At 65.0% G+C, this 17,891-nt stretch overlaps 1 protein-coding gene across 2 annotated transcripts; it reads right to left on the bottom strand.

Moving 5' to 3' along the window:
* Positions 1-1,293: 1,293 nt before the first annotated feature.
* Positions 1,294-16,974, bottom strand: CPLX2 (complexin 2). 2 transcript variants are annotated; one of them, XM_063168958.1, is made up of 5 exons: positions 16,869-16,974; positions 12,434-12,530; positions 3,072-3,179; positions 2,444-2,619; positions 1,294-2,269 (listed from the first exon to the last, which is right to left on the bottom strand). In XM_063168958.1, exons 3-5 carry the CDS (start codon positions 3,100-3,102, stop codon positions 2,072-2,074), a joined length of 405 nt encoding a protein of 134 aa, XP_063025028.1. In that variant the 5' UTR covers positions 3,103-3,179; positions 12,434-12,530; positions 16,869-16,974; the 3' UTR covers positions 1,294-2,071. The 2 variants fall into 2 exon arrangements, with proteins under 2 accessions (XP_063025028.1, XP_063025029.1); XM_063168959.1 differs by lacking the exons at positions 12,434-12,530; positions 16,869-16,974 and adding an exon at positions 5,363-5,416.
* Positions 16,975-17,891: the final 917 nt, after the last annotated feature.

Here is a 17,891-nt window from a genome sequence, read left to right as displayed (position 1 = left end):
GTCGGGCATTGTCGCTCTTGTCTCCGCTCCTGTCGCCGCTCTCGGTGTCCCCTGTCCTGCGCTGTCACCGCACCAGGGGGCGCTGCGTCCCCGCGGTGGGGACAGGTGACAGCGGGGACACTGCTCGCATCGGGACATGGAGGACGCTGCGGGTTCCGTGCCACGCTGCCATCCCCGGGCACAGCCCTACCCCTGCCCCGTGCCCCCTGCCCCGCGAGGGCTCTGGGGATTTCTGCCTGCCTGCACCGTGCCGGGTCACAGGGCACAGCCTGCCTGCAGGGGAGACCTTGCCTGCGACATCTCTGCCGTTCTCTACCCTCGTATTTCCTTCTGACAGAAGCTTTTCTGGGTGACTGCTCTGCTGATGCCGCCTGGGTAACAGCTGAGCTCTTTGCTGGTAAATGATGCACATCATCAGAGCTGAGGCTGGCACCAGGCTGAAGCCTCTGGAGCTGTGCCAAACCTGGGCACTGCCAGGGTCTCTGCCTCGGTGTGGGGGCATGAGATGCACCATGCCCAGAGCCTCATGCTCCTCCCTTGGAGTGGTGGAATGCTGAGACCCATCAGAAACAGCCCTTGGAGCCCTGGGTATCCCCAGTCATTCAGTGAGGGAAGTCCTGGAAGGGGGAGAAACCTTCATGCCATGTCTGTGGGACATCCCCTTTGTCTTGTCCCCAACCCCAGAGAGGACAGGTGCCTCTGGGAGCCACATGTGGCTTCCTGCACCTGTAGGGGCCTGGCTGGGGGCCAGCCCAGGTGTGATGAGCTGCCAGATTTCAGCCCTGAGGTTGGTGGGGTGTGAGGGAGCTGACACAGGGGCCCAGGAAAGCAACGGATGAGAAGAGGCCGGAGCAATGTACAAATCCCTTTATTTTATTAGATCGTCAAAGACTAGTTCGAGCAGGATGGTCACAGCATGTCTGTGGGGCCCCGAGCTGCCCGCCACCTCCCGGGAGGGCCCTGGGGAGCGGCCGGGGGCCGTGGCTGAGGAAGCACAGGGAGGGAGGGAGGGAGGGAGAGCACGGTGTGGCAGAGACGGGCCGGGATGGGGCTGTGCCCCTGCCTCCCCCGGTTGGGGTGCAAGCAGCGGCTCCTGGGACACCCCGGGGCGCTTGCCCAGGGATCCCTTCCCAGGCCCGGGGACCCACGTGTCCAGCGTCGGGTGAGGGCAGCCGGGTGTCCCCACCCGGGAGTGGCCCGGCAGCCCCCGGCCCGCGCTGGCGTTATTGCAGGGGACAGAGCGGGGGTCCCGCAGCGAGGGCGCCGCGAGCGGCCCCCGGGGACAGTGGGGACGCGGGCTGGGAGTCAGAGCAGCGGACACGAGGACGCACGGAGCGACGGGGCGCACCCTGGCACGGAGACACTAATGCGAGGACGGGGGCCAGCGGGGCCAAGACACGGACGAGCGAGCGGCGGGGACGGGGACGGGGCAGGGGGGCCCCTGCCCCGCGCGTGCCTTTGTACACGGTTGGCGGAGCGCGGCGCCCGCTGCTCCCGGTGCTGAAGTATTGCAGTCTAACTGATATGGCTTTAACTATGGGGCCAGAGATGCGGGGAGGGGGGTCCCCTCCAACCCCCCGATGCAGGAGCACACCGGGCAGCCCCGGGGGACCCCCGTGCCCGACGACCGGGGCTGGGGGAGCTGCGGGCAGGGCGCCTGGCTTTGTGCTTCGGGCTTGGCCCAGGGCGGGAGGGGGCAGGGGGATGGCAGTGTTGGGGACGGGGGCAGGCGAGCAGAGGCCTCCTGGGGTCCCCTGGGAGAAGAGAAGGGGCAGGGCAGGGGGCACGAGGGTGCCCGTTAGGGCCTGGGTGCCCCTCGCCTGCCGCGAGGTTACATCAGTGCATTTGGTCCCGGTTCGCCCTGTCCGGCCAGGGCTGCTCCCCTTTGGCGTGGTGGGGGGGCCCTGCCTGGACGGGACGGGGCGGGCTTTTGGTCTGGTCGGGGGACAGGGCAGGAGGGGACGGGAGGGGGTGTGGGGACCCCCTCTCCGGGGCCAAGGGAACTGATGGAGGAGTTGTAGGAGAGAGGGCGCCCGTGCCCCAGCACCCTATGGCAGGGTTGACGGTGCTGTTACTTCTTGAACATATCCTGCAGTGGGCCGGGCAGGTACTTGAGGACGGTGTCCAGGATGCTCTCCTCCTCCTCCTCTTCCTCGTCCCCACAGCCTGCCGGGATCGCCTTCTTGGGGCGCGTCAGGCTGCCCTCACACGGCTGCTCCAGAGCAGCTTTCTCCTCTGCTTCCTTCTCCTCCTTCTTCTTCAGCCCGTACTGAGGGGACACAGGCTCTCAGCAGGGCAGGCAGCGGGCACTGCCCGCGCTGTGCCCCGTGCCCATCGCCACCGGCTCGTCCGCCCTCCTCCCGGCCGCGCCGCTCGCTGTCCCAGCCCCAGCCCGGCTGCCACAGGTGAGGCAGGGGAGGGCCCAGGGGAGGTGTGTGCCCACCTTGTCACGGATCTGCTGCCGGACTTTCTCCCGCTCCGCTTCCATGCGGGCGTGCTTGGCTTTCCGCTCCTCCTCCTGCTGGCGCAGGGCTTCCTGCCTCTCCTCCTCCTTCTTCTGCGCGTCGGGATCCTTCTCCTCCTCGCCCCCCAGCATCTTCCCCATGTCCTTGGTGGCCCCTGCATATAATAAGACCCTTGGTTGGTCCCCAAGTGTGCTGCTGCCAGGAGCAGGGAGGGCAAGGAGGTCCCTGGCAAGGAGGACCTGGGACATCCCCAGGGCCACCTGCGCTGAAGTGCAGGCTCGGGAGGCTGTGGGGATGGGGAGTACCACGGGCTGGCTGTTCTGCCCTAGTTCAGTGTCAGCTGGGGGAGATGCCAGCAGCTCCTTCTTCAGCACCCAGGGGACCTGCTGGGGAATCCCAGTTAACAGCAGAAGAGCCAGGATTCCCCAGCCAGCCGCTGACAGCACTGGAAGTGGGAAACCCGGAGGGCTCCAGCAGCAGCTCCCCACTGCTGGTGGCTCTCTGTGTGACTGTCCCCTTGCCATGTCCCTCCCACTGCACTACTGGGGTGCTGGGCCAGCATTGCTCACAGATGGGGACCCTTGAGGGGGAACAGCTCCCACTCACCGCCCAGCGCTTGCTTCATGACGAAGTCCATGGTGCCGGTGTGTGCGTGTGGCTAGGCCGGTGCCCAGCGCTCATCCACCGCTCTCCGGGCTTGCTGACCTGGGCCACCTGTGCAGGCAGAGAAGGACAAGGCTGGGGATACCACACCGAGGTTCCCTGCTGCCCAGGCTGAGGGATGGAATGATCTCTGGGGCTGTGCTTTGCACCCTCTGCATCCTCAGCCCAAATGCCTTCCAGGATGGGCAGAAGGAAGTTCTGGGGTCTGCAGGCAGAGAGTGGCAGTGCCTGCTCCCCTCAGCCCCCTCCCTACATCCCTTCTGGCCTTGAGGACCTGTGGAGGCACCAAGGCAGGGACTCCAGAGGGATGCTCCACCTCAGCACCGCCCTTGGTGTGGCACCAGGAGCCCTGGTGTGCTGCTTGGGGGCTGGTGGGATGGGGACCCACCACGCCACCATGCACTCTGTGCCCTTGCTCTGCAGGAGAGGGTGACAGATCTTGTGTGGGGGACCCAGGGTGCTGTGTGTGCATGTGTGTGTGTCTACAGCAGCACGAGTGCTCTGCAGAGGGATGGGGAAGAGGCTGTTGGCGCCTTGTGGCAGCGCTTGGGGGCTGCAGGGGTTGCAGGCAGCAGCAGCAGCCTGTGACTGGTGTGTGATCCCTGTGTGTGTCATCTGTGCTGGTGCTGCGGGTGGGTGACACCGTGCAGGGGCACTGCCTGTGCAGTGGGTGACACCGTGCAGGGGCACTGCCTGTGAGGGTGGGTGACACCGTGCAGGGGCACTGCCTGTGCAGTGGGTGACACCGTGCAGGGGCACTGCCTGTGAGGGTGGGTGACACCGTGCAGGGGCACTGCCTGTGCAGTGGGTGACACTGTGCAGGGGCACTGCCTGTACAGGATGGAGCGGGTGTGTGCCGTGCCTGCGCGCGCTGCGCGTGAGCTCTGCGTGCGGGCTGTGTTTGCTCAAGAGGTGTGTTTGCGGGTGCCTGCAGGCTGTGTTTGCATGGGGGGTGCGTGTGGGTAACTTTGTGGGGCTGCAGGTTGCGTGTGCCCCCGTGATGAGCGGGTTTGCAGCCTGTTTGCCAGCTCGGAGCGCGAGCGTGCGCGAGTTTTGGGGTCTGCGGGCTCTGCGGATGCGTGTGCACGCAGGGCTGCGGGCTGTGCCTGCCTGCTGGGTGTTTGTGCTGCGGGTGTGCGTGAGTTTGCACACTCGGGGGGTGCTGCAGGCGGTGCGAGTGTGAGTGTGGGGGGGTTGTGTGTGCAGGTCCGTGGGTTTGCAGGCTGCACGGGGGGCTGAGCACACAAATTTGCAGACTGTGTCGCGTGTGTGTACGTGTGGGGGTGTTGCAGGCTGCCTGTGTGCCGTGTGTGCATGCGGGGGATTACGGCAGGGGGTGTGTGTGTGGGGGGTGCCCGTGCCCCGTGTGAGTGGGGTGCTGCAGGCTGTGCTCGGAGCCTGGGGGTGCAGTTTGCAGTGTGTGTGTGTGAGTGTGTGTGAGTGTGTGTGTACGTGCCCGGTGGGTGCTGCAGCCCAGCGGGTACCCCCACCCCGGCTCCCCGGAACCCCCCTGGGGCTGGGGGAGCTGTGACCGCGGGAAGTTTGCTGCTGCCAGCCCCGGGGCACCCCGCGACAATCTGGGGGGGCTCAGTACAGTGCTGAGCCCTGGGACTGCAGCGGGGGCTTGGCGGGACCGGGGACGGGGGAACACCGGAGAGCGCAGGGACACCGGGACCGTGGGCAAGGTGCAAGGATCACGGGGAGCACCGGAGCACGGGGGTCGCGTCGCGGGGGGGGCTCGTAGCGATAGCGGGGGACATCGGGAGGTGCACGGGCGACGCAGGGGGAACACAGCAAACGGGGGGAACACCGGCAGGCACCGGGATACCGGGGCCACAGGGGCTGCAGAGACGCAGGAGACACGGGGGGGCGCCGGGAAGGCGGGGGACAGCGGGGACACGGGACGCAGCGGACACCCGGCATGCGGGGGACACCGGGATGCGGGACGCGGGGGGCGCGCCGCCGTGGGGAGCGGGGGAAGGCGGGGCGCAGGCACAAGGACGACGAGGGGGGAACCCGGGTCGGGGAACGCGCACCGGGGGCGCAGGGGACACCGGGGAACGCGGGGACACGGGGAAGGCGGGAGCCGCGCGGGGGGCGAGGGTCGCGCAGGGGCCGCGGGGACCCCTCTCCCCCCCAGCCCACCCCGGGGTCTGCGGCGCGGGGCCCCGCCCGCCGCCCGGGGCCGCCCGGTGCCGCAGCGGCGGCGCTGTCCCTTCAGCACCGGCACTCACCGGCTCCGCCGCCGCTCGCCGCTGCCGCCGCTCCGCCCCGCCCCGCCCCGCCGCGGCCCGGCCCCCTCCCGCCCCCGGCGGCACGCGTGGGCCCGCCCGGAGCGACACCCCCCGCCACCGCCACCGCCACCGCCACCGTGCGGACCGGCCCCCGCGGGGGCGGCGGGGTGTGGGACCCCTGCCGGAAAACGCCGCACGACCCCCGGGAACGTCCCGGGCAGCCCCGCAGCGCTCCCCGGGACGGGGCCCCTCGGACAGCACCCGCGGGGCAGCGCCTCCCGCGCGGGGTTAATGATTCACCGCCGCCGCAATTACCGGGGACACGGGGCGCTCATCAGCCCGAGGTGCCCCCGGTCCCGCAGCCCCGGCTCCCTCACTCAACCCCCGGCCCGCAGCTCCCCGGCCTCCTCTGCAGCGATGCGGGGCGGCTGCGGGAGTTTAATTAAAGTCCCTGATAAATCATATTACCCTCCCTCCCCTTTCCGCCAAGAGCTGCCGCTCGGGGGCCCCAGCTTTGGATTTCTGGTGCTGCTCCCCCCGCGGGGTTCCCAGGGCAGGGAGGGGATGCCAGAGGGGGTCTGTGGTGGCATCGAGGATATGATGCCCACGGAGCTCAGAACCCCCTTCAGCGAAGGGTTCCTGGGTAGGAAATGGGGTGCACCACCCTGCCTGCCCCCCTGCACCTGCCCGAACGCAGATGGGCTCCTGAGCCCCTCGTGTGTTCATCCTCTGCAGTGCGGGACAGGGCTCCCCACCCCTGTCCCGATGCTCAGGGACGCTGTGTGCTCTCACACAGCCGCTGCCTCCTCATTAATGCAGCCCTGGCTTCTCAGAGACAACATGAGCCCTGTGCGAATCTCACCAGCGGCACTTGGAGCCGGGCTTTGGGATAGCCCGTGTTTGATAGTGACGCTCCAGACCAGCAGCCTGTGGGGGCCCAGAAGGGCACTGCAGAGGGTCGGGGTGCAGGGTCCTTTCAGGGATGGCCCCCCCTAAACGTGGGAGGCTGCAGGGAGCTGGGACAGGCTGCAGCTGCCCCCGCAAGCCCCCTGGGGTGGGCTCAGGAGATGCTGCTGGGGCTGCTGTTTAAGGCTGGGGGAGATGCAGGATGTGGGGCAGGAGTGGGGGGACATCTCACAGCTAGGGGGGACAAAACTGCCTTGCAAGTGCCACCTCCAGAGAGATGCACTGGCAGATCTGTGCGTGCACAGCCGCTGCCAGCTTCTGCCTCACCGCACGGCCGCTGCCACGGACACCTCAACACAGGGACAGCACATCAGGGACTCGTCCCTCCTGTTCACCCACTCTCACTGCTCCCAAAACCACCCCCTGGCACAACCCATGCCCAGCAGCCCCGAGCCCTCAGCCTGGCACTGACCAACAACTCCTTCTTCCACCTCCAGGGTAAAAACCCCTCGTGCCCTTGTGCCCAGCCCCGCTCTGCCTGCTGGCAGCTGGCGGGACGGGCACGTGGGCGGCAAGACAGGCCTGTGCTTGGCCCGTCCGTCTGTCTGTCCGTCCGTCCGTCCGTCCTGCGGCAGCCCTGCTCCGGGCGTTGACGTCAGCGCTCCCGGCAGCCGGGCGGTGGGCGGGCGGCACCGCTCCTATTGTATTAAAAATAATACAGCGGAGCACAAATTCATTACAGATAAGTGTGACAGCCAGGAGGAATTAACGAGCCCGTCTCTCAGCGCCTGACAAACGCCTCCTTTTGTTCCTGGGATGGGTCCTTGAGTCTTTCAATCTTTGGAGATGCCTCGGCTCATTAAGCACATCCTCCTCCAGTAGATCCCAGTGTGCCAGAGAGGACTGCTCCCAGTATCGGCTCAGGCCAAACTGGCAGGGACATCCCTTGTGCAAGCGCCCAGTGCTAAATCGGGCTTGCCTTTCTTGGGGGTCAGGGGCCTGGAGCACTGTCCCCAGTCACTGTCCCCAAGCACTGTCCCCAGTCACTGTCCCCAGTCACTGTCCCCAATCACTGTCCCCAAGCACTGTCCCCAGGCACTGTCCCCAGGCACTGTCCCCAGTCACTGTCTCCAATCACTGTCCCCAATCACTGTCCCCAGTCACTGTCTCCAATCACTGTCCCCGGTCACTGTCCCCGGTCACTGTCCCCAAGCACTGTCCCCAGTCACTGTCCCCAGGCACTGTCCCCAGGCACTGTCCCCAGTCACTGTCCCCAGTCACTGTCTCCAATCACTGTCCCCAATCACTGTCCCCAGTCACTGTCCCCAATCACTGTCCCCATCACTGTCCCCGGTCACTGTCCCCAGGCGCTGTCCCCAGTCACTGTCCCCATCACTGTCCCCAATCACTGTCTCCAGTCACTGTCCCCAGGCACTGTCCCCAGTCACTGTCTCCAATCACTGTCCCCGGGCACTGTCCCCAGGCACTGTCCCCAGTCACTGTCCCCAAGCACTGTCCCCAGTCACTGTCCCCAGGCACTGTCCCCAGGCACTGTCCCCAGGCGCTGTCCCCAGTCACTGTCCCCAGGCACTGTCCCCAGTCACTGTCCCCATCACTGTCCCCAGTCACTGTCCCCAGGCGCTGTCCCCAGTCACTGTCCCCATCACTGTCCCCGGTCACTGTCCCCGGTCACTGTCCCCGGTCACTGTCCCCAGTCACTGTCCCCAGTCACTGTCCCCAAGCACTGTCCCCGGTCACTGTCCCCGGTCACTGTCCCCAGTCACTGTCCCCAGTCACTGTCCCCAGGCGCTGTCCCCAGGCACTGTCCCCAGGCGCTGTCCCCGCGTGGGTTTGGGTGGCCGGGGGAGGTGGGCGGGCAGCCCCCGTCCCTGCTGCTGCTGCGGGAAGCACGAGGCTGTGTGAGCTCAGGCCGCCCGCCCCAGCACTGCAGCTGCCAGTGCCGGCAGTGCCACCGCAGCTGCTGGGCTGGGGGCTCCCTGCTCTGCCCTGCTGGCCACGATCCCATGGGAAGAGCAGCCCTGGGCATTGCCTGCTGCCCTGCACACCCCTGCACACCCCTGCTGTGGGACAGAGATGGATCCAGGGGACCCCGCAGTCCCAGAGCTGAGCTGGTGTTTGGGGGATGCTCCCTGGGCTTGTGCCCAGTGTGGGCACTCCTTTAGGCCCAGCTGTTCCTTGGCATCATCCCGGGCAGTGTCACCTGCTGGGTGCCTGCCTGGAGCTCTGGGGGAGGCAGGAAGGGGAGGGATGTGGGGAGGTGTGAGGGGCTGGGGAGCAGCACCGTAGCCAAAAGGAGGAGGAAGCTCTCAGCACCTCCAAACCCTGCAAACGCCTCTGTGGAGTCAGCACAGGTGCCAGGGCCCCAGCAGTTCTGTGCTCTGCTCCAAGCTGGCACCCAGGGAGGGGATGGGGCTGGCTGGTGCCACCACATCAGCCACAGCAATCCCTGAGTGGCACCTGCCTGCTGGCATCGTCCCCATTGTCCCCTGACAGCCAGACAGGGACCCTGCAAGGTCACAGCCTCTGTGGGCCCTTTCAAAGCCCCCCAGGCAGAGGGAATAGCTGCACCCATCCCTGCAGCACTGCCAGCCCAGCCTGCTGTCACCCATTAGCCCAGGGCAGTTATTCCACTTATCCGCCCCCCAACATCTTTGCAGAAAATAATTATTGGTCCTTCTCATTGCACCGAGGGATTAAAAGTGGTTAACTCCATTTCCAAAGGCTTTGTTATGTTGGTTTTCCCTCAGCTGCTGCACAAGGCGATTTCCACAGTGCCACTTAGGCAGCTTTTATCAGGTTGTCTTCTGGAGGTAATTGGGTTTTTCAGGAGCCTGTTTAAAATTCGTAACCCAGCCTCTTAAACAAAACAAAAACAGCAGCGGGGAGAGGAGGAAGAGGCAGCACGAAACATGCAGCAGCTGCAGCCTCTGAAGAGCAGCTCTGGTCCCCTGGGGGGGGACAGGGACAGGGACAGGCACCAGCCGTGCTGTGGGGTCAGTCTGGAGACAGCAGCCCCTCCAGCTCAGCGCTGAGCACAGACTGCTGGGGACAGCGGGGACCCGGCGTCACTCCCCCATGCTGTGTCAGGGCCAGGAGGCTCTGTGGTGCCCAGAGCCACCCACGTGCAGTCCCTGGGGATGCTGCGGCCACCACTCTGTCCCTGCAGCAACTCACAGACCCCCAGCACCGTGAGAGAGACCCCAGCACCCACTCAGCCCTCACCACAGCCGGGTCAGACACGGGCTGTGAGCGGGGTCTGTGTGCTCAGCACTCCCCATGGGGCTGGGGGAGGGCGGGGGGCACATGCCACAGCCCGAGCCCCGCTCCACCATGAAGCTCCAGCTGTGGCAGGGCCCCCTGAGCTCACAGAGAGGGACACAGCAAATGGACAAAACCCACCCTTATGGGGTAACTTCTGCCAGCCCCAAGCCCTGGGGCTCTCCCTGGCTCTGGGCTTTGCTGGCTGGCTTGGGGGGGATCCTGCTGCCTCCCCTGTGCACCCCTGCAGCCAGAGGCTGTTGCTGCATCCCCTGCATCACAACCCTCTGCATTACTGCCCATCTGCATTGCTGCCACAGCCCTGCCACTGCCACTCTCTCCTGGCTGGACAAGGGGTGCAGGGGGCACCCCCAGCCCATCCTGCCCCTCTCGGGGTGCAGTGTGCTTTGGGGAGCAGCGGGTGCAGGGAGCTGCCACAGCAGATGGGGCTGGATCACGGGAGTGCTGCTCACAGGGCACAGCCCGGGGCATCCACAGGAGCCGGCTGCGAGCTCACCCCTGCAGGGCCCCATCATGAACCTGCTCATCCCAGCCCTGCCTGCGGGCCGGGGAGGCTGTGGCTGAGCCAGGGATGGGGAGAGGAGAGGACCGAGCCCGTAACTCCAGCTGTTCCCAGCTTGGCAGTGCCCCCGGAGGGTACCAGAGAGAGAGGGGTGCTCCCAGTGCTGCTCAGCCCTCCAGAGCTCCCCAAAATTGCCATCTACACCCACATCTGTGTCACGCAGTGCTGCAGGGGCTGAATCTCCCAGCGGGACCTCCCAAGAGGACAGGGACTCAGCTCCAGGCTCCAGCTAAGAACACTCCAGAGTGGCTGGGCTGTCAGCCACGGTGTGACCGAGCACCTTGGCTCTGCCACCACTGCTCTGCGCCCTCTGCTCACCCAGCCCTGGTCTCAGAGCCACCCAGAACCCCAAGGAGACAACATGAGCACTGAGGCACACCACGATGGAGCTGGGAGTGCCAGGGGTCCCTGCTGGGGTGGACCTGGGAGTGCCAGGGGTCCCTGCTGGGGTGGACCCTGCCCCTGGAGTGCTGCAGTGGTGACTCCTCACGCCTGCACTCCCGACTCCCTGCGTGTGCCCGGTGCCTCTGTGCTGTGCATTGTTAAACAGAGGCACTGCAGCCCCTCGCTGTTTATCCTGCTGTGGCTGCTGGGGACAGGCCCTGGTGGCTCTCTGCACATTCAGCTGCCACATCAATGCTCACTGCAGGTCTGGCCAGCTCCCCAAACAGGTTTATGACCCCTGGCCTCACTCACCTGCCCGCTTCCAAGCCCCCCTCCCTATAGGATGGCTCCCACCTCCCTGGAACAGACTCTGTGTTCCCCTTGGTGCTCTCCCCCAGGCTGTGCTGCCCTGCCCACGCAGCAGGGACAGCATTTCCACCCCCATGGCCTCTCCAAGGGCACGCTGGCGCCGAGTGCACCCCATCAATATTTATGGCAGGCACGCACGCCCGCAGCTCTGCAGGGCCGGCGCGGAGCCGGGCTGGGCACAGCACACCAGGCTCTGCTGGGGAAGCAGCAAAACCCCCCTGAGCCCCTGTGCTGCCCGCCCAGCCCCTCACCCTGTGCACACATGGATTTTCAGCCTTGCCACACTGACAGGGCCCGTGCAGACACCACTGACTGAGGTGGTCAGGACTGTGTGGGGGGTGGATGCACAGGGATCAGCTCCTGGCTCTGTGTCAGGATGGGATTTGGGCACCCACTCCCCACAGAAAGCGGTTGTACACACTCTCATCTCACTGGCAGGAAAAAGACATGAAGGACAAGGGCACGACTGGCTCAAGGTTGGGCAGCCAGGTCAGAACAGAGCAATGGCAGCCCCCACCTGTCCCCTCTCCAGCCAAAACACCCTAAAAATGAGACCCTTGGCACTGCTCCCTGAGGTTCAGCCTCATGATGATAAAGCATTGATTTTGTAAAGATCCTGTAAGCTCTTTGGGGCACCTGAGTTGAGGACAGGGGTGCTTCAACCCTTCTCTGTACCAGCAGTGCTGGGGGGTGGGAGGGAGTGAGGAGCTGGGATGCTTGGCCCAAACTCCCAGAGCACCTGCCTTCTGTGGGTGAAGGGCTCATTGTATCCCATGAGAGGGAGGATTTGGGAGCCCAGAATGCCCCATGGCCTGGGCAACAGAGCTGGATAAGGGGGGACAACACCAGGAACACCCTGCTGGTGGCAGATGGCTGCATGGTGGGGGCTCCGTGGCAGCCTGGGGGGACATCTGGGTGCCTGGGCTGGGGCCAAGCTGCAGCTCGGTGGGAGCAGCAGGACGAGCCTGACTGCCCGGCCTGGGGAGCTGGGGAGGGGGCCCCAGGAGTGGCTGGGCTGGGTGTGGGGCTGGCTGCCCCCCAGCTGCCTGTGCTGGGGGTTTCTGCTGCGCCGTGACGCCGGGCAGGCACCGTGCTGCTCCGAGAGCTGCTGGGGCTCGGGCCAGGAAATTCATTCTTGGCTGCTTTCAGAGGGGTTTGGCTCGTACCTTTCCCATCTGGGGGCTTTCAAATGGAGAAAAAAAAAAAAAAAAAAAGAAGAAAGGAAGAAAGAAAAAAAGCCCTGTCCCTGTGCCACCTCCACAGTCACCATCACTTGCCATGGTCTCCAGGTGGGACCGTGCCCAGCATCTGCTGAGATCCTGAGCTGGTCGTCACTCCCCTGGCCCCGAGCTGCTTCAGGTGTCTCTTGCCTGCATCAAAGTGTCACCAAGATGAGTCCCCCCATCCTGGGTGACCTGACTGGCTCCACCGAGGCAGCCCCAGGCGGTGCCTCTGAGCCTCCCCACCCACCCCATGACTCTGCTGTGCCCCCCACACCACGGGCAGTGAAACGGCCCCCCCAGCCCCCCAAGAGCCACAGCGCTGCCTACCTTGGTGTGTGCAGCACCGGGAGCCTGCTGCTTCAGCACCTAACGCAGGGGACAGGGACCTCGTGGGGGTGGCTGGGCATCGCAGGGAGAGCAGGGCCTGCAGAGACACCAACAGCGACAGCATGAGCGCCTCGGAGGGGCCACAGCACCGGGGGGACACACAAAGGGGAGCCACCTGATGGGGGACAGACAGAGCACACCACTGCTTGCTGCCCTCTCCTCTTCCTGGGTGGCTCTGTGTGCTCCCTGCATCCCCATCTGCAAGGATGGAGCAACTGCCCAGAGCCACCAAGCCCCTGCAGGAGGGAGCCCAGCAGGGCGTGCAGAGGGTGAGGAGGTGCAGGAGGTGGCAGCTCTTCCTCTCCTGGATCAGGGGCACCCACTCTGCTGCTGGCAGAGGGCTCCTGGCCATCTCTGCAGGTACCTGGCAGTTCGGATGCCTTCATTAAAAATTTAGAGGGCTCTCAACTCGTTAAAGGTTTTAAAATTTCACATTGACTCTGCCTTCCTTAGCTTGCACATGATGAATTTCTCCTTTGGAGAACATAATGGCAAGTTAAAACAAGCCAGCAGACAGAAGTCTTTGCTCAGACTCAGCAACTGGAGGAAGCCTGGTGCTGCTTTGGGCCTCAGGAAACTTCTGTCTGGGCATCTCATCCCTTCCTAAATGCCCTTGAAATGCCCCTGTGAGGCTTGGGGAGATGCTGGCATGGGCAGGGGCTGTGCAGGGAGCTGGGTGCCAGCCCTGGGTGCCACGCTGGCAGTTCTGGGGTGGGCTGTCCCTGTGGTGTGGCTCATGTCACTGTGAGATGTGTCATGAGTGTGATTTCTCCTCTGCACTGGAGGAGCAGGTTCCTGGGGAAGTTACAAATTCATCCTGACTTCAAGCAAAGGCTTTTCCTCCACCCTGGGGAAGGAGGGAGGCTTTGGCAAATTGGAGATAAATCTGTGACCCAGGGGAAACCCAGGCAAACACCGATGCTGTGGAGGAGCAGGGCTGCCATGGAAGGATGGAGCCTGCATTCTGAAAAGCTTCACAGAGCAGGGATGCCTCATCCCAACCCTGGAGCAGGAGGCACTGACAGCCCCTGGGAACAGGTTTGGGGAGGTTTTGGCTGTGGGAAGAGGCAAAGGGCCCCCAGTGGGAGACCCCAGAAGGGGGCCTGGTCCCCTGGGAAATGCAGTGCAGAGAGCTCAGCCTGCACAGGGCTCAGCAGCAGCAGCGTGAAGGTGACCTTTGCTGGGGACAGCCACTGCCTCCTTTGGGATGTGGGAAGGCTCTGGAGCAGGGTGAGACGGGCTGCATGCAGAGAGCTGCAGGGATGTGCTCCCGGGGGCGTCTGGTTTCCAGACAGCGCCGTGCCAAGGACACAGCTGGGCTGGGAGCGGCAGGGTGGCTCTGCTGCCATGGCCCGGGGTGCACAGCAGCAGAGATTTGTCTGCTGAAAGCCTAGAGGGTGGGTAGGGCAGGAACACCCTGCCCAGGCTCCTGAGAGAAAGCAGAGAGTCCTGAGGGGTGCTGCTCTAATCCCTGCAGGTGCTGCTCTGATCCCTGCAGGGTATTTTTTATTTCAGTCAGACCAAAGAGGTTTTTATCTCCTTTGCAACAGGCAGAGCCTGGCAGTACCATGAAGATGCATCTCACCTGGGCAGTGAGATCTCACCAGCTCAGTCTGTCTGTCTGTCTGTCCAGGCAGCCAGACACCAAGCACAGCCAAAGCAGAGGACAGGAACAGCAGAGCAGGCTGATGGTGCCAGAACAGCTCCAGGGACAGCAGTGCCCCCAGGTGCTGGCAGGGACGTTTTGATCCAGTCTGGACACAAGACACAGCACCCAGGGAAAACTGAATGCTCCGGATGAGACATCAGTGAGCCCACAGCTCTTCTGCTTTGGCACATCCAGCTCTCAGCACCCTGCCTGAGCAGCTGAGCTTGTGCAAGTGTCTGAGAGGGGGGAGGCTGGGGAAGGAGGAGGGTGAGCACTGAGGTGCACAGGCTGAGAAACTCAGGCACATCTCAAATCACTTCCCCTGCCTAAGGGAGATGCTCCTGGGTCTGGCACCAGTTTCCAGCCTGGGCAGCGGACGAGAAGGAGGGTTCAGAGTCACAATGTGCTGGCAGGGTGCTGTCCTGGCTCTCATGCAGGATGCAGGGGACTCAGGGTGCCATGCCACACTGGGCAGCCCCCAGAGGCATTCCCCAGGTGAGGTCTGCACCTGAGCTGTCCTGCCTTGATCCTCAGCCTCAAACATCTCAATTGCTCTGGCACAATTCCTCCCACCTCACACTGGGGCAGGTCTGGGTTGCAGCATTGTGGGGCTCTGGGATGTGACTGGGATGAGCAATGTTCCTGAGTGCCACAGAGGGGCTGGTGGCACCAGCCAGGGAGGGATGGACCTGCTGCTCTGGCTGCGTGCAGGACGAGCAGGGTGGTGCAGAACAACACAGCAAAGGTGGCAGTGGCAGAGCCCACAGCTGGACAAGGCACTGGTCGGGGTCTCTGCAGGCAGGGAGGCCCGGGGGGAGCAGGAGAGCAGAGGGGAAAGCTCCTGGGACGAGCAGAGGGCGCTCAGGTGAGAGCAGGAGCAGGAGCAGGAGCACGGCTTGTTTACCCTGGCTGAGCAGGCCTGATTGCTCTCTATAAATACACCCAGAGAATAAACACCAGGGAGGGAGAGGGAGCATTTAAACTCCAGGATGATGCTGGCATAGGAACAAATGGGAAGGCCTGGCCAGGAGCACAGAGGCTGTGGGTGAGAGCAGAGATCCTCTGGCCACGGGGAAGATCCTCTGGGTCCAGCCCTGGCTGCTGGGGCAGTGTGTGATGCCCAAGGGCCTGGGCTCGGTGCCATGCAGCCTGGGCTGCAGCGACCATGCTCTCCTGCCATGCCAGAGCTCCAGAGCTCCAGCCACAGGGGCACACTGGTGCCCAGGGGTAGGAATGGAGATGTGCCACACTGCCAGTGATCACCACCTCCTCCCCAGAGGGGTTTTCCACAGGGACTTCTCATCTCCAGAGCATAAACCAGGCTGGGCAACTCAGCACAGCTGCCCTTGGCTCCTGGTATGGGCCTGGTGGGCTTTGCGTGGCAGCAGCCCCTGCAGAAGCCCAGGGAAGAGCCCAGGTGTGAACCACAGTCACCCTCCAGGGCAGTGAGGTGTCCTGAGCTCTGTCTGCTCGGGGTCATTTCAATACTAATGTCATCAAGCAAGGCAATCGAAGAAACAAACGCTCGGCCCAGAGCCAAGTGAGACTTTGAGACATTTTTCTGTGCCAGTTTGTCTCAGCTGAGCCATCTCCAGTTTCCCCAGGAGTGGGGATCAGACACTGTGAGCAGTGCTACTGGATGGGATTGAGCTCCTTTGTTTCCATGCTGGAGCCTGTCCTGGCAACCCTCGGGGTCCTGCAGCCTCAGAGGCACAAGCGCAGGTTTGGCAGGGAGGGCATTTCTCTGAGTGTCCAGCCCATCCTTCCTCATCCTCGGTTTCCAAACCCAGCCCCTCAGCTTGACTCCAATCGCTCCGGTTCCCTCAGCAGCCCTGGCCAGCAGCTGCTGGAGCCTGAGCAGGGAGCCTGGCAGGTGGCAGGAGAATCCCTGAGCGCTGAGCCCTGTTCTGAGCGAGGTGCCAGCCCTGCCTCTGTGCTCTGACTCACTGCTCTGCCAGCCTCGGGCAGCGGCTGCCCGGTCACGCCGGTGCCATGCGGGTGGCACTGCCACCGCGTGTGCCAAGGCCTGGATGGCGGCAGCCACCTGCCCCTGTGCTGCCGGGGACACGCGGGGACAGGGCTGGGCTGGGGGGCTCAGCCTTGTGGGGACAGCGCACAGGGGAGAGGGGTTGAATCTCAGGGGACTGGGAACGGCGAGGCTGGGATGCTCCACCAGTGGCTGGACTGAGCCGTGGATGGAGAGCAGGGTGGAGGAGGGAGCCCCTGACGGGGAGGCACGGGAGGAGCCCGGCAGGTACCGAGATCCCCACGGCAGAAAGGAGCACGGAGCCCCCGGCTGCGGGCAGGGGGTGATGGCGGGATCAGGTCTCACCCTCTCCCTGCCCTCAGCCCCGCTCTGCGGAGCCTCCTGCAGGGCATGGCCGGGCACGGCGGGGCATCCAAAGCCCGGTGCGGGGGTGACAGCCCTTCTCCTGCCATCCCTGCACGCCGGCGTGTCCCCCCTCCCCAGAGCTGCGGGTGGGCACCCGGGGGGCGCCGCTCAGCTCTGCATGGCTCCCCGCACCCGCATCACTGCCGGGCTCCCCGCATCACCTGCATCCTCCCTGCATCCTCCCCGCATCCCGCCCCGCATGCCGCATCCCGCCGCTCCGCGGCCGCCGCCCCGTTATATAAGCCGGCGGCCCCGGGAGGCTCGGCGGGCCGATCGCCGCCCCCCCCGGGCTCTGCGGCACGGCCCGGCCCGGCCCGGCCCGGTCCCGCACCCACCTGGCTGGCTCGGCGCGGCTCCGGTGCGCCCCGTCCGCCCCCGGCGCGGAGAAGGAGCCGCCGCCGGAAGGGAGGCGGGAGCCGTAGCGGTACAGGGGGGGGCCGGTGCTGGCTCCCCCTCCGCCGCACGGCCTCCCGGGCGGGGCCGCCTCCGTGCCCGCCTCCGGACCGCCCCGCGCCCCGGGCGGCAGCCCCCGGCCCGGCCTTCCGCCCCGCTACCGGCCGCGGTCCCTCCGGTACCGGTAATTGCTCCTCCGGTACCGAGATGGCCTCACCCCGCTGTTCAGCCATCCGCCCCTGCAGCCCGGCTGTGCCCCCCTCACCCCGCATCACCCCCGGTACGGAGCGTCCCTCCCGGTACCGCCTGTGCCTCCGGTGCCGTGACGGCCGCCCCCAGTGCGTGGCCGTGTCTCCCAGTACCCCATTGCTTGGCCACCCGTTTCTCCAGTGCCCAGCAATTCCCCCCACTCCCCAGCCATCCCTCTGGACCCCCTGGCCCTGCCAGTTCCTCCCCATCCAGCCATTCCTTCTAATATTTGCTGTCTCCCCACAGGCCCCGGTGCTTCTCTGCCCCCTGAGCTGGTGATTCCTCTCCCGTGGCATTGCCAAGCCCCCAGAGCAGGGGTCTCTACACAAGGCACCCCTGGGTGTCTCAGGTGCTCCCCAGATCAGAGATCCCTGCTGCACAAAGCCCTTGCCCAGGTTCTCTCACAGGGTGTCCTGAGGATGGGATGATGAAGAGCCATGAACCTGCTGGAGCCTGCAGGGCTCACAGAAAAGCCAGGGGGGAGCAGAGGAGGTGGAGGGGCTGGAGCAGGGGCTGCTCCGGGAGCTGCAGAGCTCCGGGATGGGGACATGGCCAGGCTGGCCACGTGCTGCTGCACGGAGTGGGGAACAGCAGAAGGAGGGGGCGTGAGAAGAGCAAGAACTTGTCCACAGAGGCTTTAAGAAGCCAAAACTCTAGTTCAGGGATTGGTGCAGAGCACGGCCAAGAAGACTGCAAGATCCCCACTGGCCGGAGGG

This window comes from Melospiza melodia, chromosome 14 (assembly GCF_035770615.1).
Source record: "Melospiza melodia melodia isolate bMelMel2 chromosome 14, bMelMel2.pri, whole genome shotgun sequence".
In the NCBI taxonomy this organism is placed as follows: Eukaryota; Metazoa; Chordata; class Aves; order Passeriformes; family Passerellidae; genus Melospiza; species Melospiza melodia.
The sequence above is the reverse complement of the archived record's forward strand: the minus strand, read 5'-3'. Positions and strand labels throughout refer to the sequence as shown.

Bases quoted from the DNA above. Each gene is read 5' to 3' on its own strand.
- CPLX2 (XM_063168958.1), bottom strand. From the start codon at position 3,102: ATGGACTTCGTCATGAAGCAAGCGCTGGGCG. The intron at 2,620-3,071 runs GTGAGTGGGAGC...TATTATATGCAG, and splicing joins CATGAAGCAAGCGCTGGGCG to GGGCCACCAAGGACATGGGG. The intron at 2,270-2,443 runs GTGGGCACACAC...GTGTCCCCTCAG, and splicing joins GGCAGCAGATCCGTGACAAG to TACGGGCTGAAGAAGAAGGA.